The following is a 26,635-nucleotide window of genomic DNA, read 5'->3' on the forward strand; positions in this document are numbered from 1 at the left end:
GAGGTCCGCCACTTTTCCCTAATAAATATTTTTATTTATTGAACTATTCACCAGTATTGCAGCCCTCCTTAATATCCTTTTCCAGATGGGGTCTCCAAAACTGTACACAATACTCTATTTATTGCAGACACACCTAGAAATGAACTATGTATTACCATCCATCCCCAAAAGTAGAATAAATACATGGATACACCAAAATATTGGTGTATATATAAGTATAGATTTGTGCACACTAATTATATAAGAAGCAAATAACTAGAGAGACAATTAAAACATAAACATTTATTACAAAAGGTACAGTATATAAATAGATCTAATTTGTGAAGTTCACATTGCCCTGACCAAGAAACGTTCAATAAATTAATTCCCATAACACACTTTTCCTATGTATTTACATAATATGACATATTGTTCCACTTTGCTGGGTGATGCTGTAGGGTTGAACGAAGGAGGTTCATCCTAGATCATCTCAGACTCTGCTTCAGCACTAAGTGCTACGATTATACTTTAAACCTTTGAGTGCTGGGATCGTTTGCAGTCCTGCTCTAGAACTGAATTGTTGAACTTTCTCAAAAACAAATGTAAAAACGTACAGAGAATATAGTTTCTCACGATGAAACCTTTGAGTCAGCTTTCTACTTATCTTCTATAACCTGATTAATGGAACAAACTCTGCTTTTATACAGGTTTCTAAATATGTAACTTGAGTTTGAGCCAGAAGCATTACATCTTATGGGATATATCCTTAGAGCTTAACTGTTGTATTTAGGTTGGAGTGCTTCATGGAAGACTTTATCAGCCTCTCTCCTTGTGCTTCAAGATTTAACACAACCTTTCTCAGGTTTATTTTGCAAGGAAAGGACTTTGTGACATTCGGTTAAGGTCACAGAACTCCAGGGTGCTGTGCACTATGCATGCTAAAGTTGTTTGGGTGGGAATGTCCAAGCAAGTTGAGGTAGCATCTGTCCAGACTCTGCATGGGGGACAGGAAGCTATTGTGGTGTGGTTGTTGTGGAGGGGTGCACTGGAGTGGCATAGCTGTAGGACCTGAGAGATAATTCAGTGTGGGGCTTCTAGCTGCTCCATGCCATGAGAGCGATCCTCCAGGGCTTGGTGCAAAGGAAGAGTCACAAGGGCTGGTATAGTCAGTTGGTGAGGAATACAGTTGACAAGACACATCCACCTCCTGCAGAGAGCTGAAGAGGGGTTCTGTGCTTAAGTGGGCCTTGGACTGGAGGAAGGCAACAATTCGAGCGTACTTAGTGTCCTTAGTTTCCATCCTTTCTACAGTGGTCAGATAGTGGACCAGGTTTTTCATGCATTCGTGGTAACCATAGTGGAAATAATTGGCAAACTCAGACAATAGATCTATTGAGAAAGAAATGAAAATAAATACATGAAAACCCAGAAACAGAACAGTTGACTTTAACGTAAGTTCCTGAGCAATAGACATTTCACTATTTTGAAATTGCTGTATGGGCCCTAAATCCTGGTAATTGAATGTTTTTAATTTTTTATAGTGATGAAATCAAAGCTCGAGATTATATAAAATGTAAAAAAAAAAGTACTAGAAAGGGATTTTATTGCATCATGCAAACTTTGAATTACTTTTGTCCCTTAAAATCTAAATAAGACTTCTCCAGAACATACTTTTTAATATGAATGGTATAGTGACTTTGTCGGTTTTACCAAACATTGGCAATGAGGACTGTTCATCAGGTTGCTAGCAATATGTATAGCGCAGTATATCATTTTTTTATTCCTTTAGTACTAGTGTTAGCGCATCACTGATTTCTTACCTTTGTCTCTTCCTCTAGGAAAGTCAGCCGCATGTAATGCTCTTAGATACTGGACAGTCATTTCCAAAATCTCCGCTTTTTCCAGCTTACCTGAATTCTGCAAAATTACATAGAGTTTTGTTGGAAAAAAATGTATACTGATGGTAGTAAATCAGACATTAATCTTTGTCCAAGGAGACAGTATTTGCACCCAAGCAAATTAAACTGCATCTGCTTAAATAATTGTATTGTGATGCAGTTCAGTATAAAAGCTTTTCTATAAAAACTTGCCTTATACACGCTCTTAGTCCCAGTCTGTGAAAAACTTCAAACTTTTACAAACCAATAATTTTAGACTCTGGAGCAGCGGGAATTACATAAAGTATAATCCTACAGTGTAGTATTGTAAATGAGATACATAGATGAATTCAATTACATTAATTAGAATAATTAGATAACATTAGAAACAACCAGTCCAAATTGTACTGACCTGCTTGGCCAATGCCATAGGTACTGTCTTTCCTAATTCACTAAGACAGCGGTTTATTCTGTCCCGTCTTCTCTTCTCAATTACCTTATGGGAAACGGGGGTTCTCTGCAAATAATAATAATACACAGTTGAGTGCTTTGTGTGGATAATTCACATATCCAGAATCACAGTAGCCAAGCAGACATCATCTCTCATCTGTATAGCAATAATGAACAGATCTTCCAGCCACCAGCCCATGCTAAGACCAATACCATGTTGTATGTGGCTTGCTATAGAGACATAATGGTAAATGGGGCGCTAGGTAGGTAGGTAGGTAGGTAGGTATGTGGATGCTAGGAGGAAATGGTGGAGTTCTTTCTGCTACATAAGGCCCTTGAAATGATGATGTGATGCTCTTGTACTCACTTTCCTGTCCTTGATTTTGGCTGAACCCCTGAGAGAGATCTGTGCCGATGACCCCATAGCTCTGATGTCCATGTTGCGTTACGAGCTGTGTCCTCCTTGGCTGCCCAGCTACTGAATGAAGCTCCTCTCACAAACTGGTCCAGCTTATAAAGCAATCACTTATCAGCCCTCTGCATGGAGCTCCTGTGGTGGGGATTAAGCTAAAAGAGAATAGGGTGGGAGGGCTGATCAGCCGGGCGAGACTGTGAAAAATGCAACAGGGAGATGTGGCAGGCAGTGAGGGGGGTGTGAAATCAACTTTGTTAATCCACGTGGCCCTTGAAAGGGACACGTGATTGTCAGAAGAGCTATCAGGGTTGTGGAAGACAGTACCTGTCCAAATGCCAACAAATGTCCCTGATATCCAAATTCGTTTTAGGGTTAGAAGGCGAACTGAGCTCCTCTTATCTGTAATTCATTTGGAAGAAATGTGTTTCATTTTATGTGCCCTTGTTATGTGTGGTATTGGGTAACAGTTTTCTTAAGTAAAGCCTGTGCCAAGTAGTTACACCAACTTTATCAAACCAATTGGCAGTGGCAATGCTATTTACCACTTGAGTGCCAGAGTAGAGTAAAACTGTAATTATCCTATATTTTATATCGTGCAAGCAGTTAATGTAGTTCAGAATCTGGGATACTCAATTTTGAGCAATAAGTATCATCCCAATATAGTAGCAGAATAGGTAATGTAACCTCTCAGGACCACCTTGTATACTGGAGAAGTCCTATCCAGTCTCTACTTCTTTGCCACTGCCTTATGCCTCCTTACTTGCCACGCAGTGATTGCTGAGAACTACTACTGCCTCAGCACTACCCTAAAGGGTTAAAATTTAATCAAGTTATCCAGACAATGTAAAAAAGCAAACATAGCACAGGACCAAACATCCTATATATCAACCCTACAATACAACCCTACAAAAGATTGCAAATCCTTCAGTGCTAAAGTCCTAGTAAGAACTGGGCATGTCTTATTTTGTAAAGTATTTGAATGAATCGTTTACGCATTGGTAATTTTCTAAAGCAAATGCTGCCAAGGCTCACCCAATTTTTGACTGTCAATCAATATACTCAGTGGCGTAACAGTAAATATGAGTGCCATTTCTCAGCCCCTCTCTATATATACGTGCTTTGTTGTGGATTCAATTATAGGTGTCGTTGAGCACTGCAGATGTGGAGAATCGGTACTTGCTTATGTGCACGTTTAAGGTAAAAAGGAGCAAATAAATGGAAGCTATTTTGCCAAAAAGCCACTGATTTGCTAGAAATCACCTGTCTGTCAAATAATGGCTAAGGAAAAGGCAGATGTTGTTAGTGTCAGCCTCAAATGACTTATGGCTCCCAATACAGCTGGGCTCTTAGTTACAGCCTTGAGCGGTGCAAATGTTTAGGGCCCCACACGCCCTCTGATCCATGATGTGGATTTGTGGACCATGCATGAATATGTGGATGGGATGTAAGCAAAGTACTGATTCCCTTTGACTCCAGTCATTGCATGCAGCCAGGGTGTCAGCCTGGTGTGACCCTCTTTTTAGTTTATATTCTTATGACACAATACTCTTAGATTTTCATTCATAATTTTATATTGTATTGCCCAATGTTAAGTTTTTTATGAGTGCATTTGTGGAAATGACATGTTTTTTTTACAGCTGAAATCTTTATCCCTGATCCCAAGAGTTTACTATCTACCTGAGAGTGAATCCAAACAGTGCAAAGATCTGCTGATAACAGAAAACTGTCTGTCTCCTCCACTGAACTACACCTGGTAGCTTTAAATAACATAGATGCCCCCGTATAGGTCACATATAGAGGACAGTTCTCGTTTATGATTGTATATTATGGATTTCTGGACTGTGAGGAGGTCTGGTACAGTTTGCTCTTCAACAATTCTGGTGGTAATATGATTATATGTTATGTCCGTGTTTACACACAATTGTATGTTTGCAGAAGAGCTGTAATTGAGACTATAATATACTAACCCCTTTTGTTGCCTGCAATGAGCATGCATTAAACCGTTAAACTCACTGTGGTTCTTTGGGCTAAAAATACCCAGATTTTATGTGTGAGACTGCAGAGCATTAACATTTTTGGAATGTTATATCTCTTGGGTGTCCAGGAACCCAGCCCAAAGCCCTCGTAGACACGTCCCCCCCCCGGTGTCTGACGCCATGCTCAGTCCCCCCCCCGGTGTCTGACTCCATGCTCAGTCCGGACTTTTAATCACGTGTTTTCAGGAGCTCCGAGTGCTGAACAGCTCCATCAGGGCGCATGGCGCGCAGCACTACCCCCTCCACAAAAACACACCAAGGGGGCCATTTCCAGCTCCCACGGTCCCGCCACCACCCCAAATCCAAGCAGAGCCCCCTTGACTGCATCTCAGAAAGCCTGTCCAGAGTCCTTAAATCTACGAAGTAAGCCTTTAATAGGCTGTTCCGCCGCGTTCCAGGGAGATCTTTGGGAGGATTTCTCACACGACTTGGTGACACGTTTATCTTTATGAGAGATGGCAAGCTTTTTGTTTACCCGTCTTTATTTGCTCGGACACACGGGCAGGTGTGGGACCGGACTGGCACACGAGGCTTTCTTTTTTTCCCTATCCAGTCGGCTCCTGGGGTCTTTTTTTGGCACATGAGGGGGGCTCCATGGCACTCCCCCTTGTTTTTTTTTTTTTTTGGAGAGGCTCAATTTGTATCCTATTATCCTATAAGAAAATGTCCCATTGAGAAAGTTTGAATAGTTTGATCGGCCTAATTTTTGCTTATAAAGAGAAGAAATAAAGCGGAATACAGCTGCTCTTAAACGTGTATTATTATTATTCAGTGTCACCTGCGAGCAGAAAGCACCCCAGCCCTCTCTATTCATTTGCCTAATTTTGGTCAATTTAACAAACTTCAGGAGAAATGATTCTGCCATTGTTGGAGAGGGTAGAGCTTTCTGATCGAATTAACAGCATGTTTTGATCCGGTAAATGTCATTAAAGGGAAAGAAACAATCGCGTTTAAAGGTCCTCTGGGTAATGCGCCAAGAGAGGGGCCGAGGCGCAAACTTAACAAAAGCAACAAGGGAAACTTTTGTAAAACTTCCCATCGCTGCAGGTTTTTTTTTGAAAGTTAGGCTCACAAAAAGAGGGTATTATTTCATACTTGAATACGTTTTAATCCAACGATTGTCTCATTTTCTGCAAACATATTTGCACAGTATTGGTGTCTGTAACTGGCTGTGCCAAAAGCAGGCTGCTTCTCTGGGACATGGAGCAGGGCGCAGGGGGCTTTAACAAGTCTCTGTCTGGGAATAGGATACAATGGATGGGGGGGAGAGGGGGGATCGGAGTGCTGGGTTGTCTTGGGATGTGGATGTGTTCACAGATACAGGAAGAGGGGTAAGTAAGGTGTCCCCGAGACCCTGGCCAAGCCCCCTGTCAAGGCACGTTTGATGCACTTGGCCAAGTCCCTGCTTTGGGTGTTAAGAATAATCCACCCAAAACTTGTTTTTCCTGCCTGCAGATCTCAAAGGTTTTGTTATTTTACAAGCTACAGACACTGGATTTTACATTTAATCTCTCGATGCTTTAGTAAAGACCGCAGAACACTATATCGGGATTCACTAAACATATTTGTTAGAATGTAGCTATTCATTCTACGAAAGTTACAATGTTTACCAGGATTAAAATATAGTCTGATTTCACTGATTTTACAATAAATCGTAATAAATGTAATTTAATAAAATATGTATATATTTATATACCGTATATTGTGGAGCTACATTGTAGATGTATATAATAGGGCACTGAGCTCACATAAGCTTTGATCTGGCTAAGATGTAGTTTAATGAATACTGTATAATGTATTAAGAATCCACATTCATATCTGAACACAGCACTGCCTCTTAGTAATGTGCATGCGAATCATTGAAAAAATTTACGCTGTGCACCAATGATTTTTCCACTCTTGACCTGGATGAAAAGTGCTTTTTATTCGTATTTTTATGCATATATATATATATGTATGTGTATAATTCAGTGTTAGAAGATGATTTCAATGGATGACTGATGCAGAGATTCCAGTGAGAGACAAAGCTACTAGAAACTGAGGGTAATCTGTATAATGAGTTGCAGCGGTTTATAATAGGATTAAGAAACATAGAAGCATCTACTTTTAAAAAGTGAAACAAATGTTATGTCACTTTTCCTTCTGCCAACAGCAGGTGGCGCTAAATCTATCTATCTATCTATCTATCTATCTATCTATCTATCTATCTATCTATCTATCTATCTATCTTACTATCTATATCTATCTATCTATCTATCTATCTATCAATTTACCTATCAATATCTATCTATCGATCAATATCTATTTATTTACCTATCAATATCTATCTATTTATTATCTATCGATCAATTTATCTATCTATATATCAATGTATCTATCTATCCATCTATCTATCAATTTATATCTATCTGTCTATCTATCTATCTATCTATCTATCAATTTACCTATCTATCTATCTATCTATCATCTATCTATCTATCTATCCATCAATCTGTCAATCAATATCTATCTATCTATCTATCTATCAATATCTATCTATATATCAATAGCTATCTATCTATCTATCTATAAATAGATGAGTGATAGATAGATAGATAGATAGATAGATAGATAGATGGATGATAGATAGATAATCGATCATCCATCTATCTATCAATCATCTATTTATATATTATTTGCTTTTAAGGAAGAGTTGACAGAGTTGTCAAAATATTGTATAAAAATGATTAAACTCCACCAGGTATGTATTTAAGATTATGCTAATTAGCAATAATAATCATGCTGATTTTGTCATTGTTAATCATGATTTGTGTACACAATAGTCTTTCTAATATAAATTGCAGTGGAGGTGCACATACTCTTGTATACTCACACACAATGGACGCTATGACCCAATAGTAATCTTGCCCATGCTGGATTATTATTATTTATTAATTTATATAGCACTGGTCTTAGTTTTGCTCTCTAGTGTGGTCTGTCACACAATTGTAGGATAAAAATGGGAGTAAATACTAAACGAATCCAAAAAGTACATTGTTATTGCAGAAGTAAACCAGGGCTTCCAAGCTGTGTTAGCCCCATCACACCTATTACCCCCTTGGTGTTAAATATGTTCCAGTAGAAGTCAGTGTGCTCCATAGTATGAGGTGGAACCAGTATAGTTAGGAAGAGTTGATGGTTAGCACTGGTTTTATCATGGAGCGTAACAGATTGAGCAAGCCCAGTCCTCATAGACCCACAATACCCTACCTCATTCCTGCCTTGAATACTGATAGAGGGAAGCTGTATCTCATTAACATTGGGGACCATCATGGAAGACGCAGGTTTTTTATAATTATGAAAGGCAACTCGGCTATGATGGGATTTTTCCATAAAATAAATCAGTCATGTCCTAAGATGGAAAACTGTCCAATTTGGATTGGGTATCTCTGCAATTCTGCCCATGACCTGTCCTGTTTTGCCTAAACATCAGTGTGCATCTACTATTAATTTTCATTTAATGAGTTGGATGTGATCAATGAATAAGGGAATGTTCAGATGAAAATTTAGCCTTGCCTTTGCCTTTCTCATTTGGTGACCCTTCCCATATTTTTTTTTATTGTTAGTTTCACATTAAAAATTACTTTTCAAAAATATTGAGCTTTTGTCTCTTTTTTGAACAGTTCTACTTTGTATGTTATAATGTAGACTGGTGAATATTAAACATGTATGTATTCTAGCTCTGTTATCTCAGCCCAAACACCTTCCAAATTCCCTTATCCTACTGTCTAGTGGCAAATATTAAAATGACTCAGTCCTAATAACCTAACCTTCCACTCTGACTCATGAAAGTTTATGGAGGAAATGGCTTCATCAAGTGAACATGACTTCATTTACATTGCCATAAAGCATCAGCTCAATGTGGCAAATTGAAGAAAATCACACATCGCACGATAGACTACCTACAGGTCTGTAGATAAAGGAAGTTTATTGAAACAAAATGATCACATCCCACACGGTTGCATTTATACAGCTACAAAGTAACCTGAACATTTGATAAAAAGCTTATTATTATTTATTGATTTATACAGCATCATTGTAATCCACATTGCTGTCAAGGGCTAAACATTAATAACTAATTAATGCACCATATAATCTGGCCGTAAAGCAACAAAAGGTAATGGACTTCACTGCTCAAACCTTACAATCCAAAATATTAACGATACTAATATTGTGAGCGTGTTTACTCCATACAGCAAAGTACATGAGCGGATCAGCTGTGTACAATTTGAGCAATTTGAAGCTTTATACTGCCACCTGCTGGTGAGGAACCATAAATCGTTCTTAGCAATAGCTTTGGTGACAAATATATTTTTTGCAAATGAAAATGTATAAAATAAAGTATGTTAGAGTTGCAAAATACTTTGTTTCACCCATACTTTACTCCTGTGTATCAACCCCTTGCTAATTAGTCTTATGGTTAATGTTCTCTCATGTGACATTCTGATCATCTAAATCTTGTTTAATAATTTTTTTATGATCAAGGGCTAATATATGAACCCATACATCCAAAGATTTCAAATCTCTACAGAATAACACTTTACTCGTGTGATTAGAGCCATTGCTAGGGAATGACCAAGACTTTTATCAGATGTCCTGACCTAATGATAACTATGTGAACTAGATCAGTTTAATACATAAGGTTTAATTTTAAACACATATCTGCTGTTTGTATTCATAGCATTGTGACTTTTGCTTCTGTAGAGCACTGTTATACACATATACTCTGAGTATACGTAATATTCTGAGCATGGTCGGACCCAGACCACATGAAATAATGTAATTATTGTATGTCTACACAATTTACTTTATTAACACATTTTCTGCTTTACTTAATGCATTATCTAAACATCATTGTGGATTTTAGGGGTGTAGAACATGATGGTACTCTCATATACATCAATCATTCTGAACTGTTAGAAAGAAGGGACATCAAGGTAGGAAAGAGTGATGGAGAGTAATTCAAATGTGGACCTGTCTCCTCAGGTAGAATAGACAACTGCCTAGTGTCGAGAGCCACTTGAAACCTTGAAAAACTGTATTCTGATATGATTTCATTTAATTTGTCTTAGCGATTTGATAGAGACAGATAGATACACAGAAAAATACACAGAAAAGCAAAATTAAAGATAGATTGGTTACATTATTTCTATCCCCTGCATTTCCAGTTTCCACCATAGGGTGGCAGTGTATGAATATCAGAAATCAACTTCAAAGTGTACTAAGTTGTGCCACATGGTTGTGCAACTTAAAATTACCAAAGTGTATAAAAGCTGTCGATATGTTAATGTTTTTTTAATAACACAAAATATCCCTTTGCTTTGGAATATTTCATTCCTCTTGCTGTGAAACCCTTTGTCCTTTGGCCATGAGCCCAAATCACTTTACAGTCAGCAAAAAACATCGTTACATTGTTATTTTAGCAGATAAAAATGTATAATCTGTGTATAATCATTCTTCAAAGAATTAAAGAGCCCTTAAGATATATAATGGCTTGAGCCATTGTCAGTTAAGGGGTTGAATAGTCTAGGGGTGCAAGGGATTTCCAGCAAATAGCTTGTGCACTGCTGGTGACCCAAGCCCCATGGGGTGTATCCACTAAGGGGAGAACCACCAGGTGAGTTCACAGGAGACGTGGTTTTGATACTCTTACTTCACAATTCATTATGAAGGGCCAACACAAGAAAGATTCTCCAGCAAGCGGGGCTGAGCTGGCCCTGTATAATGCATAATTCAATGTGTAGACTTGGGGAATAACTCTAGTTTAACACATACCCTTGAAAAATAAATAATAAAACAGACTCATAGCATAAAGCAATAAACAAATAAAATAATATAATTAATCCCTAAAATAACATTTTCCCGATCACTTTTTATAACAAAAACTACAGCCGTTAGTAAATCTAAAGTTGTTCTTATTAAATAAACTGCTGGAGACTCCAAGTATGCATGGTGTATGTAGGTCTGAACAGACAGTTAAAACACTGTCCTGGAGGCTTCATTCTAAGTGTGCATTTACATAACATGTAAAAGAAATATGTGTTTATTGATTTAACTGAAGATAAGGATAAAGAATTCTTGTAGCTGTCATTTTCTGAAGTTACAGTCCAGGGCTGCGTAACACAGCAGAGAATTTACTAATTTCACAGCTTTTGTTAAAGAGGCAGGTTGTCTAACTGCTCACTCCCAACTGAAACCTAACCGATCTCTACTATACCCCACCTGAGTAGATAAGTCCCATGAGTATTTCTCTGATTGCAGGGTATATTGGGAGATTTTCAGGGTCACACGGTGCAGAAACTTCATATTATAACGTATGGTGAAACATAGTGAAAATACCTGTTTGAAAACCAGTCGCTTGGGTTAACTCCAGGTTAACTCCATTGTTCCCTACAGATGAGCTATAGAGTATTTGTGAAAGGGCAATTAAGGGTTGCTCCTATACTCACTGGGGATTTGTTTTTGTTTTAAAAGATTTTGGCTTTAAAAAGACAGCCATAACAGGTTCTTTGTTTACCGTCTTACCCCTTTGTTTGACTATTTCCCTGCCAGTCTTAGATAACTCACAGCAAAAGGAAAGAGCTCATCCAGTTCACATTTCAACCTGCGCAGTAATTATGGAAAGGCATGTCAGCAGAGTGTGTCGTTTACAAGCTCCACCAATCAGAAGGAGGGGTGTGAAGTTGTGTTGCCTGAAGGAACATCAGCGCGTATCACAGACTAACCTTTCCCCTATATTCACAAAGTCATTGAGGTGTCCTCTGGCACTGACTTATTGTAACCTTTTACCTAGATCTTTCCAACTATTATTAAACTCTGATACATTTTCCATTCTCCGGATAACCACACTCCATGGAGATGTCTGCCAAGTTTAGAAACTTTTTTTCAACAAGAAGTACCCAGTGTGTGTGTTATTTTACATTAAGGTGTGCGAAAAGAAACACTTAAGATGATACAATACACATGTGATCTATCCAAAAGTAGGTCTTTATTGTTTACCAACAACACAGAACCCGCTCGCCTGAGAACAGGTAGCCAAGGGTAAAGAAGTCACCGAGGCTTATGCTTGAGTCCTGCACACTGGCTTCAAGAAACTGTGAAGGTCATGGGCAGAACCCCAGTGTTCAGTGTTATTCCGGGGGAAACACACAGTTTAAACGCACAGTTTATTATTAGGTGGGATAACGGCAGAGAATGACAGAGAATGCACATAATATAAAGGTGTCTGAATGTGCTTGCTATAAGCTCGTAATGATTGTCACGTGGCTGGCCATATTTCAGCAAAATGTACAGAAAACTTTGGTGAAACTATATTCCCGATCTCCTATAAAATCAGGGTACGAGATCTCTGAAATGTAGAATGCGATATATGATTGACTTTCTGGGTCAATTATCCAGGGAGGAGGTCTACACTACTTCCTGCAATACTTCTAATCACCCCAAAAGACAAGCGGGAGTGGGAGGTTGCTTTACCAGCTCTTCCTAAAGCCCTTATTACTCGAGACACCTACTAAGTAGAAATGGAATGGTGACCTCAAACAGGCTTCTTGTAGTCAGCCAGTGTGTATGAATGAGCACAGGGTGACTTAGACATAAGAGGGGACTGGGGAGGCAGAAAAGGAATTTCCTCAGGAATCCATCCGCTCCCAAACTCAAACCTACCCCATATGTCCCCAGCCTCAGGGGGTTGATGTGACATGTAGTAATACATGTTCAATATAAAAATCCTCTTAATTGTTTCCATTTCTTCCTAGCGACAAATATTTTTTTCCAAGTGCCAAAGGAGTTTCAAAGTCCCCGTCCTTACCTTCTAACCTCAACACTCATCTGCTCCATTTTGCATTTCAACATTAACCTTGCCATATGTTCCTGTATGTCACCTTCTCTCTGTACACAGTGTTCTGGTTCTGTGCCTTTCACCCAAATTGCTCCCTCTTAGCTTGCATGCAGACCCACAATAAATTAATCTTTATTTAAATCTCTTCCATTTTGAACTTTGAAATTTGCATAGGTGGCATTGAGGTTATATAAAGTATACTGTTGTGCTTTGTGGATATGCTGTAAATCATCTAAACGGCTATACTAATCTAAAATCTGCGGTTTTAATTAAGAGGTTCTTTGTGGCTGATAGTTTCTAAATGTAGGAATTATAGGTTGACTGATTACTAAATGAAGTGTCAGGGTCCTGTTCTGATTGATAATCCTGATTTAGTGACCAGACAAAGCCATCAGTTCCGGGTACCAGATGTCACTGCAATCAACGTTTTTAGTGCAAGATATACGGTATAAACCAAGAAGAAAAAAATGTGACATTGTACTTAAGTACATATAATGCGTGTCAGTCCACTGTGCATTAAAGAAAATATTCAAATGTGCTTTAATTCCTGCTGAACAAGGTTACAAATAAAGCAAGAGCAATTTATAGAAAAAAAATAAATATATCAGCACTAACATTCAATAACCACATGTACCTAAAAATAACACAATATAAATGAATATTCATCAAAGTTCAATATTAGGGTTATCGCTTTGAAACATCTCAATAGGTTGCTGTCTGGTTGCTATGCAAAGTTGTTGTACTGTTTGTCCAATTGATGGTGTGCCATGGTAGTGCATGACTGGGTTTTAATCAAAGGCAGATTAAGGAGTTTGGGGCCTTGGGGTTGGCACAGATAAAACAAAAGGAACCTAAGGAATATAAAATAAAACCAAAAACAGCATATTTCCGACTCCTCTACATTCTTTTATGACGTCAGGCCTTGTTCATATTAAACACTGACATCACATTCTGTGCTACCTAATCGAAGGCCTGGGTCACTTTAAGCGGGCAAACCATGTTTCACTGTAGAATAGGCACTGCGAATATGCTTGTCATGAAGTGCCCATCTGTTGACGTTGGGCAAGGCTATTAGCAAGTGGCAAATAACTGCTGGTCAAGACTGTCCTATTCCTATCAGGAATAATTTGCATAGTATTACAGTATCAGACAGCACAGGGGAGGAAAAACGAGATACCTAGCAACTCTAGATCAGTTCAGAGGAGCTTATCAGCCATTGTACTTCAAGACACCCCCTTGTTTTCTGGGGTCTGACTTCCTTTCACCGGCAGGCTACACGCTCCTGCGCAGTCTGTAACTGGGCACACAAGAGACTGGGAGAGAGGATCCAGTTTGGCTCTGGATTAATCACGTTATAAACATACCTGCTATAGAACCGGCTCCTCTGTGCTATGTCTGACAGTCCCTCACATTTATCCAGAGTCTACAAGCTGCGCAGGTTATGGCAGCAGGGGAGTAGCCACGGCTACTACTAAATAAATAAGTCTGCTACAGTATGTGGACTCCTACAACCGAAGGGCCCCGGAGCAATTATTCCACATGTATCTTGGTTGATTTGGACTTGGTTACAATAAGCATAAAATATTGATGAGTAGTATTTGTGCAATTACGTTTTCCCTTCTTTCTTTGTATGCTTGCTGCATTAACACCCCCTTTGACAGGACTAAGGGGCACAATGAGAGGCTGACAGTGGGCATGTTGTGACAGACTGTCTCTCTCAATCTAGTTAATAAGTCACGTTACCAAATCTCTTTCCAAATATTGTGGCCATAGTTCAAACTTTGTTTCTTCATCTTGCTTAAGGACCTAGACAGAATGAGCATTTCGCTGGATATGGCTGGATTTACATGTCAGGCACTCCTTAACTTACTGATAGTATATAGATGTAAAAATTAGATTGAAAATCTAGAACGTGAAGTTCCCCTTTACTTGAATTCTAAATATATGTTGATGTCGGTAATGTGTAATATAAATAAACCGATTCCTAGTAATTTCCTGTTAATACATATGATTTGTGTATATAGTATTATAGTGGACAATAGTAAAAAATAAGTTATGATAATGGTAGTTTCAAGCATAGATACTGATCACTAGAAAAGTCAGACAACTAGAGGTTAAGACTGGGGGTACCTGAATACTTTTTATGGGACAGAACGTTAGAAAAATACTTGATGCGTCATCATTTGTAAATATAATGTCGGTAAAGGTTATCCCAATGGTAGGTAAAATACTCCAGCTAACATCATGAAATATAACTTTAACAATCACTGCTATGTATCTCAGTGATCAATCAGTCTTAATGAAATTAGCAGAATGCCATTCCACACCACAGATCGGCAACACAGCTAAATGTCCCTGGTATCTATAATAATCACCCAATCTGAGGAATGTGATACCCAGGGACATTTTCAAGGGGGCTTAAGGCTGTTGCCAAAGAAGACACCAATCCTTAGACCCGTGTTCTCCAGGCTCCAGATGTTTTCTTCATGGTTGAGAAGGATTGAGATTCCAGAATCTTAATTTGCATTGCAGACTAAACATACTACTCTTCCCACCGTTTGATACACTCACTGGCTACTTTATTAGGTACACCTTGCTAGTACCGGGACCCCCTTTTGCATTTAGAACTACCTTCTTTCTTCGTGGCACACTTTCTACAAGGTGCTGGAAACATTCCTCAGAGATTTTGGTCCATATGGACATGAAGGCATCACGCTGTTGTTGCAGATTTGTCGGCTGCACATCCATGATGATAATCTTCCGTTCTACCACATCCCAAAGGTGCTCTGTTGGATTGAGATCTGGTGACTGTGGAGGCCATCGGAGTTCAGTGAACTCATTGTCACGTTCAAGAAACCAGTTTGAGATGATGTGACCTTTGTGACATGGTGCATTATCCTGCTGTAAGTAGCCATCGGAAGATGGGTACACTGTGATCATAAAGGGATGGACATGGTCAGCAACAATACTAAGGTAGCCTGTCGTGTTTAAACAATGCTCAATTGGTACTAAGGGGCCCAAAGTGTGCTAAAAAAATGTCCCCCACACCATTGCACCACCACCAGCCTGAACTGTTGATACAAGGAAGGATGGATCCATGCTTTCATGTTGTTTATGCCAAAGTTTGACCCTGCCATCTGTCGCAGCGGGAATCGAGACTCATCAGACCAGGCATCGTTCTTCCAGTATTCCATTGTCCAATTTTGGTGAGTCTGTGCAAATTGTAGCCTCAGTTTCCTGTTCTTAGCTGACAGGAGTGGCACCCGGTGTGGTCTTCTGCTGCTGTAGCCCATATGCTTATAGGGTTGACATGTTGTACGTTCAGAGATGGTATTCTGTATACCTTGGTTGTAATGAGTGCTTATTTGAGTTACTGCTGCCTTTCTGTCATCTCGAACCAGTCTGCCCATTCTCCTCTGACCTCTGACATCAAAAAGGCATTTTCTACCACACAACTGCCGCTCACTGGATATTTTCGGACCATTCTGTGTAAACCCTAGAGATGGTTGTGCGTGAAAATCCCAGTAGATCAGCAGTTTGTGAAATACTCAGACCAGCTCGTCTGGCACCAACAACCATGCCACGTTCAAAGTCTGATGGTCTGATGCTCAGTTTCAACTTCAGCAGGTTCTCTTGACCACGTCTAGATTAACCCTTTTAGTTTAGTTAAAGGGGTTATGCTTGTTGATTGAATATGAACATGCCTGGTTCAAATTGCTAAATGTGCTGCAATGAGTAGAAGCATACATACTTCCAAGAGACATTTTGATAATTGCTGTAAATTTACTATTTGTCACAATAACTTTAACTTCTTTGCTCTCTACATTTTACTTTATCCCATCTCACCAGCCAAAACAACAATAGTGCTCTCCATGTACCTGTATCATTGGCACTAAATTCAGTCTCGAATGACACTCTGCCATAAACAACACCAGCTATGGATATTCAGCCATTTTAACCTTGTGTTAGAGGACATGGATGCTATGCATATTGGCATCGATGCCAGGTGAAAATATAACACCCAGTGCGTCTTTATGTAAATGCACCCAATGTTCTACCATAGAATGTTAGTATGCAAGTGAAAACTAGTTTTGTATAATTAAAGTAATTATTGTGGCGCTTATAAGCCAAACCTTTGGAATAAATAATTCTCCCTGAAATTAAATTGATATATAGTTGCAATATTTTTTTCGATGCCAACCTTTCTATTTTTTATTTTATATTCTGCCTTTTTCAACCACCTATTCAGCAGCAACATGATGCCATATGTTGTTTCTTCCAGCCACTACTTAATACCTGGAAATCTGCATGACTATGTACTTAAAACGACACCTTAATGGCCCAGATAGCCTATCCAGTTAACAATACATCTTAAATGCTTTAATGTGCCTTCTTTAAAATGTTATACAAAATTATAATAGTATAAAACCTTATGGGACACAATATTGCATTGGAATGCCTCTTCCGAGGTTGGTTGGATGAACCAATCAGTGACAGAACAAGACTCTCATTGAAATAAATTAAAGTGCATATGGTGGCTGGAGTGTATCTTTATTGAAAATTGAAGGTCCCGGTTAGATGCATAAAGACAGTTTGCTTCTGAGTTCTGTTACTTGATGCACAAGCCACAGGCCGCATAAAATTTTTGGAGAATAAAATGTATATAATTGCTACCGCAGGTTGGCTTTCACTTTAGCTTTAGAACCACCAAGCCCCGGTTTATTGAATAGATGTCTGATAAGTCAGAAGCCAGGAAGGCTTGCGGCAAAATCTAGAGTTCGCCATTCACCACCTGGATATTATTATCAAAATACTCAGATGAAACCCTACATTTTAAGTAGATGAATGAATCAAATCCAAAGCCCTTTTAAAAGCTAGAATAATATGTATTGCTGTAAGACATCTCCCTTTTTATAGTAAAGCTCTGCACAAAATTATGCCCAACAACAAATACCGTTCATCCCATGATCCACGTGAAGCTGGTTCTTGTGATCCGGAAACCTCTTGGGGATTGGAACATCACACCTATTGCATCAACGTGACACAGTATGAAATATAATCACGTAAATATTTATACTGCAAATGGCAAGACACGTAGTGTAGAAAAAGAGCAAAATGCATTTTTATTTTCAGTAATACTCTGGATTCACATACGAGACTATCAATGTCAGCTCCGGCTTGTATTGCCCTTAGGAAAGGTGACACACAACAATAGCAAGCGCTGGATTTACTGTATATAAGTCACACTGGGAAAACTGGAACTAAGGGACATCCATGCAGAATGTTATTTAGGTTTTCCTGCTCTTCTGCTTTAAGTAAAAATATAATAGCATACATTGTTAGGTACCTTACTGGCGATATAAATCTGCCACATAAAGGGACAAATGGTGGCAATTATGTTTTAATCTTGAAAAGGACCTTTTACCCACTGGGGCAATGAACAAATTGCACATCACCCTTTGACTTTGCTGGTTTCATAATTAGTTCCTAAGTTCACTAGACTTTACAATTGACATTCGTCTGCTGTTTCTCAGTGCAGTGCTTTACTGAGACTGTGATCTTGTGAATCATTTCTCGGCTTTCCTTATTCTAGCAAGTTAATATTCTAATTACTTTCTTATATAACTTAAAATAAAGCCATTTATCTCATTTTGGGCTACAAATCTCATTTGGTTCCTCTTCTGGCTTTATTTTGTATAGAAAGTAAAAGAGGGTTAATCAGAGGATTTTGGCTTTTTGTCACAGTTGGACTTAAATTCCCATGAATGGGAGTTGTACTCCCAAAGCCGATGGGGCTCAAGCCTAACACAAAACATGTTTTCTCCATGGTACTATACATGATACTAATAATAATAATACTCTCCCTGCATGCCATATAGTTGTGAAGCTAGGTAACAAATCCATTTAAATTGAACAGAAATGAGGACATTTATACAATACCTTATGCCGCCATCATTCCTATTATATTCTGTGTTTGATCAAAGACCAATATATTCCAGAATCGGAGTGAAAAAGGAACGAGTGCACTTTTGTTATCTCTGTTCAGAATATAAACATACCTTTTACCCGTAGGATATTAACATGGCATCACTTACAGAGACAACAGGCTATAGAGCAGTCTCCTTGTTTAAATACAGGAAAAACTCCCCTGAAAGCAGGAATGTTGCAGATTTTCCATAGCTGTGTGTGAAAAGTATGTGGCTTTATTACGCAGTGTATTTAGGTACGTTTGTGACTAAGTAGCTTGAGAAAACAGAAATGCTAAAAGTGGGGTTAATGGTCTATAAATAAATCAGAGTTCATAGATTAGTCTGAAATGTTACTCTGGTACTGAGTTTAAAACGTGGTCTTATCGCCATAGCAACCAATGAACTGTTCCTGCTGATTAGACCATTGTATTGGTATCTATTTTTTTCTAACTCTGAAAACCCCAAGTTAATCAACTGCACTTTAGTATCTAACACAAGGTATACCAGAGTGTGTGTAGTAGGTGGGGGTACAACCCTATAGCATGGGTACAAAATAATCAACCTCATAAAAGTATTATGGTTATCACTTTTTCGGTAACTGCAGCTGAACTCTCATAATTATATAAAGTTATTTACCGATCAAGCCGCATCCTCCTTGATACCGCATTCAGCATCCTGTTAAGAAATGAGTAAGTTATTAAATTGCTTAATTCACCAACTGAATTTAGATCAAAAGCAGACAATTACTTGTGATTTAATATAGTAGAGCTTCAAAGGTCCTGGCATAATATTCTCTAGGATATCAGCATGGAGAGAGGTTCCACGCAAACAATTCCCACACGCTTTACCTGTGCCTGGCGTGCATTTGGAAGAGTTGGAGATCTGGGGCATACATCACTCTTGTATATGCTACAATAGACATATACTGTCATATTCCAATGCAATGATAGAAACCGTGAGCAGGTACATGGAGGAAATAAATGCTATGCTTTTAACTTTGTTTATATGAACTGAAACTTAGAGATTGGGAGCCAGGCCTTCTCATCCAACATCAGTGTCTGACCTCACAAATGCTCTGCTGGATGAATGGGCAAAAATTCCCACAGAAACTCTCCAAAAGAGTGGAAACTGTTATAGCTGCAAAGGATGGACCAACTTATTAATGTCTATGTATTTAGAATGCGATGTCATAAAAGCCCATGCAGGTGTAATGGTCAGGCGTCCCAATACATTTGTCCATATAGCATGCCCCCCAACTGTCACGTTTTACGCGGGACAGTCCCGATTTTGCAGCTGCAGCCTGCAGACTAGCTGGGAGATCACGATCTCCCTCTAGTCGACCCAGCATTAGGAAACGCAGACCAGGAAGGGGTGTAAGGGCAGTGTATGTTTATGTATGTGTATGTATGTGTATGTGTATGTAAGGGCAGTGTACATGTATATGTATGTGTGTGTGTAAGGGCAGTGTACATGTGTGTGTGTACAGGCAGTGTACGTGTATATGTGTGTGTGCAAGGGCAGTGTACGTGTATATGTGTGTATGTGTATATGTGTGTGTAAGGGCACTGAACGTGTATATATGTGTGTGTCAGGGCAGTGTATGTGTATACGTGTGTTTATGGGCAGGTGTGTGTAGGGGCAGTGTACATGTATGTGTGTGTAAGGGCAGTGTACATGTATGTGTGTGTAAGGGCAGTGTACATGTATGTGTATGTGTGTGCAGTGTATGTGTATGTGTATACGTGTGTTTATGGGCAGGGGCAGGTGTGTGTAAGGGCAGTGTATGTGTATATGTGTGTTTATGGGCAGTGTGTAAGGGTCCTGGGAGGGAGGCTAACATTAGTCTTTTTTCATTTAAACAAATCTCTGCTGCTGTGGACTACTCTTCCAATGATGCTCAGCCAGCATTATGGTGGACACCTGGCTGGCTGAGAATCATGGGAATTTTTGCTCACAGCTAGCATCTGCAGCTTTACTGTTGCTGCACTTCCAATGACGGTCAGCCAGCATCATGGAAGTAATATGTCTGGCTGAGCTTCTTGGGAATTCAATTCAATGTGTTGGTTATTTTTAATATGCATGACTGCTGACAAAAACGAAGCGCGTTTTAAGTGGCGATGCGAGCGCGACATTGTGAAGTGCAATTGCTTGTATCGGTAAATTCCGATGTCCCTCTTTCACATTTTGAAATGTTGGGAGGTATGATATAGTTTTTGTGACCTTTGCATATGGGCATATAACTATAAACATTGCAAAAGTGTTCTCCAGCTACAAAGTGTTTGAGAAGTGCTAGATTATAGATATATTATTGGACACGCCAACCTATTAGGTAATAGGGATAGTGTTTCTTAAGTTATATTGTTATATTCCTCAGAATAGCTGAAGCAAACAGTTTAGAGTTTTGTCCCAAAGTGTATCAAATGTTTGTTATAAATTTAGAGTTGAGATGTGCACACGAAAAATTATTTAGTATTTAATGTAATGTCATTTGTACCTGAGGGTGTTTTGATATTCCAATGGTACATAAACAACATTTTTACATTCTTGACTTTGATGGATTTATATGAAACCGGGGCCCCCTATCGCTGCTCAGCTATTTTATAGCACCTGATTCCTACATTTCGCCAGGTGATGTTAGTGTTTTGTGAAGACTCTCGAAGACTCTGTTGTAAAAGTAGATTAAAGCTTTTATTGCTTGTTAAATGATCACATTGAAGGCATCATAAAACATAATAGTAATTCAACGCCTAAGAAAGGATTTTGCATTCCAACATTCTCCTCGCTGGCTGAAGTAGAAAAGCTTTGTATGTTTGATGTAGGCAGATAAGTACAGAATTTTCAGAGTTAACACATGTTGATGAGAAAACTGTGAAATGTAATATTCTCTGTTCAATTATGAAATAAACACTTCTCAGGGTTTTTTACATTTCATGAAATTTTAAAGCTTAGACAAATGTATGAGAACAGCTTTAAAATACAGGTCCGTTTTCACCGTGGAGAGGAATGTCTATGTGAGTTTCAATGAAGGGTGCTAAAACAAAAAGGTGTGTCCATATATGCCTTTTTATCTAAATGGCTGCATGTAAGAACATGTCACTGCATTAGGGAGCAAATTATTTCAAAATGACAATGTTGGCAAAAATAAGCAATCAGTGTCATAACAAACAACTTAGATTTGTATGGTCATATATACCATAATTACAGAATCACTAGCAAATGTTATTAGCACAAACTTTAAAGGGGTGCTGCCATTGTTTATGTGGTATAGCTGTGTAGTCAGTAGGGTACCTAGTGTTGTGTGCTTAACTAGCTTGTGTTAGGTAAGGCAGTGTGTTGGAAAACTTACCCAAAGCTTTCCATGGGTGTCCTTGCATCCTGATTCCCTCTGTGTGCACAGGCTGCAGTCTCTTCAGTCCTTAACGCACTCCAGCATCACTTCTCCCAGCCAAACCACGAACCAAAAAGGGAAGTGACATCCACTGATGATGTCAGACTCCTCTTGCGCGAAGCAACAACAATTTGTGGCCTTTTTGGTATTACAAGGCACCCTAATGATTGCATGCTCCATCGCACACACCTGAATGCTCCAGACCAGCAAACTGCTACAAATTTGGCTTTTATGGAGGTGGTCACACTTGCTTATGATCAATTAATCAATGGCATTTGATTAGCAGCACCTGTCTGCTACTTAGCATCTTAATTCCTGTGGAAGCAGTAAGGGGGTACTTAGTTTTTCACATATAGCTTCTCCATTTTGGTTTTATTTTGTTGAATAAATCATGACACGGTATAATATGTCATGTGCTGTTGTTCGTCTGAGGTTGTATTGACCTAATTTTTAGACCTGCAAAGGAACAGATGGTTGTTACTATGTCCTGATTTGTAAAACCATAGTATTCAATGAGGATATACTTTCTTTTTCACAGGACTGTATATACTTAATTCTTTATTTTTAAAAAAACTTTGGGCAGGGGGGTGGGAGTTCCCCTTCAAAGAGCCCTAATGGGCACCAAAGGGCCTTTTAAGATCCTACATTGAAGCCCTGAATAGAGGGCCACAATGGTCCTGTTCAGGGGATTCCTCTTGATACCCCCCACTGATTCTACCTGTTCCTGGTGTCTAGCAGTAGGAAGGGTGGCGCACAGCTGCATGACTGGTTGTGGAGATCACACCACAGGATGGAGCATGAGAAAGGTAAGAGATGGGGAGAAAGGGGTGTAAGGGCAGTGCAAGTGTACATATGTGTGGGTTTGTGATTGTGTGTGTATGTATGGGCAGGTGTGTGTAAGAACAGTGTAGTTATTTCTGTGTTTGTAAGCTGGTGTATAAGGGCAATGTATGTGCATATGTGTGTTAATTGGTAGGTGTGTGTAAAGGCAGCATGTAAGGACAGTGTATGTGTATTTGCATTTAATGGGCAGGTGTATGTAAAGTCAGGGGTGTGTAAGGGCAGTGTATGTGTATCTGCGTGTAAGGGCAGTTTATATCTATATGCCTGTTAATGGGCAGTTGTGTATAAGGGCAGTGTGTAACGGCAGTGTATGTGTATATGCCTGTTAATGGGCAGGTGTGTGTAAGTTCAGCGTGTATGGGCAGATGTATGTAAAGGCAGTATATGTATGTTTATGGGCAGGTGTGTGTATAAAGGCAGCGTGTAATGGCAGTGTAAATAAAATAACATCTGTAAAAACATCTGAACATGAATGGCCCCTTTGGAGTTTCCTTGTAGATCACTTACATCGTCAGTAACCCTTTTGGAATGTTATGTCAACCGGAAGTTTTTACTGACAATAAAAGTGACCTGCACTGGAACGCTAAGGTAAAGATATCCTGCATCTAGACTCTAGTAAGGCTCCCCTAATCAATAAGGCCCTTGGGGTTACTTCAGCATGCAACAAAGTATGGCCCTTTATTATGACAGGCTGAAGATGGTGAAGACATATATTGCTGCCTTTACAGCTTTAATGTTTCCATTATCATGCACCTGTGTCTAAATATTTGTACTTTGTTCATGTACAGATTTCTCAGTGCTTTAGTCTTTTGAAATCTAAAAGAGATCTTTCCACAATGAATTATTTATATGCTGTGTACGTTATACCGTTTTTGTTTCACTGCAGTGGCTATTTGCCCACCAACGTCAATGTCAGGATTTTCTATTTTGATGTTGGGCTATAGAAAAATCAAAACAAGTAAATGAATAGGTATGCGAGGGAGAAGTGGAGATGAATGTGGAGAAAGTGGTATAGCAATGTGGAAGAAAATGGAGTGACATACAACAAAGATCCCAACAGGACAAAAACATCATGATTTTATTCTTTAACTTGGACAACCAAGAAGATTTGTATTTAGAGGTGCTGTTCCACTTAGGTAACAATTTCACTCTCTAAGCGAATAAACATGTTTTTACTCAAAAATAATACAATAAAAAATGCTTTAACTATCAAACCTTTTCTGGTAATTCTGGAAGTAATATTCTTATATTTATATGTATCAAGATATACCTTTATCATAGATGGATACAAAGGCAAGTGACATAACATCCCCTAACCTGTGGACCTCCTTGAGAGCTTTGGTGGGACAAGCAGAGAAACAGCATATTTCCTTGTTGAATAAGACAATGACGAAGAAAAAACCCAGTGGCTGAAGATACAATAGTGATAAAAAATAATAGGAAGAAAAACTCACAAACACAACAATGACCATCAAGAATGATCAGCTGTTATTCTCTGATTTGGTTTTTCCAGTGTCTGGCTTGTTGTGTATTTGGATTATTTCAGTTATCTTGTGATATCCTAGTGTTGCAAGATATATATATTGTGTATAAGTGTTTAATTCTGAAAATCGATAAACTAGAAGCCATAAATTGTGATAATGTTCTCAGGAAAAATATCATTGTTGGTTAATTTGACAGACAGAGCTAGTGTCCAATCAGCAACACGGCCCTAGTTGGCTGGCCCCCGGACCAGACAAATCTGTTGCGATAGGTGAGTAAACGATTGAATGTTTGGGGGGCAGAGATGGCACAGGCAGGCTGTTTAGGGGGCAGAGGTGGCATAGGCATGCAAGGCCAAACTGGGAATTAAAAGCAGCCCTGGAAATATTGGACACCAGCCCCATACACTCACTGGCCACTTTATTAGGTACACCTTGCTAGAAGGAACCTGTGTTAGGCTTTAGATAGGGTTGCCCCTCTGGTCATTCCTAACGGATTAAGCAGAAATGTGCAGTTCCTTCACTGTAATTGGGGAGTTAAGGTTTTTCTTGTACCTCTTCTTTCCCTTGCCTCACTATACCTAGGTTATGTAGCAGCTATGTGGAGTGAAGCATCTTGTAGAAGAAAGAGCTGTATCTTTCTTCTCAAGATTCTCCACTTTGGCATGAAAGATAATTCACATGGGTTCCTTTTGAGGTTCTCTTTGATCTCCTCCACCTCATCCTCCATCAGCCATACAGTTTTGTGAAGGTCCAACAGGGACTGCAACTTGCGCTGCAGTCTTTTGAAGTCTCTCTACCTATTGCAGAGTGAAGCTGCAAAACTTGCAGGGCTCCACAAACCCTGGGTGCCAGGTCGCCATGGCGACTAGAAAACACCCAGGGTTTTGTTATGCTTTCCTGCGGGGCGTGGTGTAGCGTAAGGCTCCCAGCGGGGTCACAAAATACACAACACTCGCCTCACCCCCCCCCCCCCGCAGGAAAGCCTAGTGTGCCGGATTAACAATGAAAGAAGATACGCAGCGGTGTGGCTTGTCTCAACGAGGTGAAGGGGGGGTGGGGGAGTAGTGTACCTAAGTGCGTGTATTGCGAAAGTAACAATCAGAATGTATGTGTGTATATGTATAGTGCTAGAGATAGTGTATATACTGTCTACTGTACTGTCAGAGTCAGTGTGTTTGTGTACATATGTATAGTGCTGGGGTATGTGTGTATGTGTATACTGTAGTGCCAGAGTCAGTTTGTATATGGATAGTGCTGGAGTGTGTGAGTATGTAAACTGTAGTGACAGTGTGTATGTGTGTGTATTTGTATAGTGCTAGAGTCAGTGTATGTGTGTAAATGTATAGTGTTCCAGAGTCAGTATGTCTCCTGTATTGTAGTGCCAGATTCAGTGTGCATATGTCCATAGTGTTAGAGCGTGTAACTTTATGTATAGTGTTAGCCAGTGTATGTGTGTGTTTATGGATAAGAGTGGTGCTAGCATGTATAGTGTTGTTTATGTTACAGTATGGCATTAGTATGAGTGTGTATTAGCGTATGGTGTTAGCATTTGTGTGTACATGAGTGCAGAATGTTATCGAGTGTGTGTTACTGTAAGGTGTTAGCGTTTGTGAGAATAAGATATTAGCACGTGCCTGTTACTGTAAGGCCTTAGTGTTTATTATAAAAGACTACAATGTCAAGGCATACATTATAAATTGAAAATGAACAAAAAAAAAATCAGTCAAACAAATAATGGGCTTACATGCATGAACAAAAAATGCAAACCATCAGGGGGAAAAAGGAAAAATAAAATAATTGTCGTTACGGCCCAAGCCCATTATTGCATACATGGGAACTCAGGGTTTTTGCTCCAATCTCATGGTCTTCCGTGAAGGGACAGATTCTCAGGGCCACATAGTCATTAGCTAACTCACTTATACTCTTCATTGATCTGATGATATCCTGATTAGTGCTTTTGCTACCAGTATGTTATGTTTGATATGCCTGCTTGAATGTAGGTGACTCAATTAAGTCCATCTTTAAATAACGAAAAGGACAGGTTTCTGTATGAAACCCATTTGGGTAACACTTTTGTCGAGTCACTACGAAGAATCTTCACATTGGGCTATTAAGAGGTTAATATTTGAAGAGTCTCAGGGTCAGATCATTTAGAACGTTCCCAGGTTTTCATAGTTGGCATTATAAAAAACTTGATCCTCAATTAACCAGCTAGAAATCCAGGTAAGGGAGAAAACATACAAGAAAGTTCTTAGTGCTATTGTTGTTTAGGGGCTATCTGCTCTGCCATATTGCATTTAAGGTGTACTCCTCAATCT

At 39.2% G+C, this 26,635-nt stretch overlaps 1 protein-coding gene across 1 annotated transcript; it reads right to left on the reverse strand.

The window, feature by feature from the left end:
- Positions 1 to 852: 852 nt before the first annotated feature.
- On the reverse strand, positions 853 to 1,972 carry HELT (helt bHLH transcription factor). Its single transcript, XM_053455232.1, has 2 exons — positions 1,800 to 1,972; positions 853 to 1,368 (listed from the first exon to the last, which is right to left on the reverse strand). The coding sequence occupies exons 1-2, from the start codon at positions 1,858 to 1,860 to the stop codon at positions 884 to 886; spliced, it is 546 nt and encodes a 181-aa protein (XP_053311207.1). The 5' UTR covers positions 1,861 to 1,972; the 3' UTR covers positions 853 to 883.
- Between the last annotated feature and the right edge of the window lie 24,663 nt (positions 1,973 to 26,635).

This window comes from Spea bombifrons, chromosome 1 (assembly GCF_027358695.1).
Source record: "Spea bombifrons isolate aSpeBom1 chromosome 1, aSpeBom1.2.pri, whole genome shotgun sequence".
NCBI lineage: Eukaryota > Metazoa > Chordata > Amphibia > Anura > Pelobatidae > Spea > Spea bombifrons.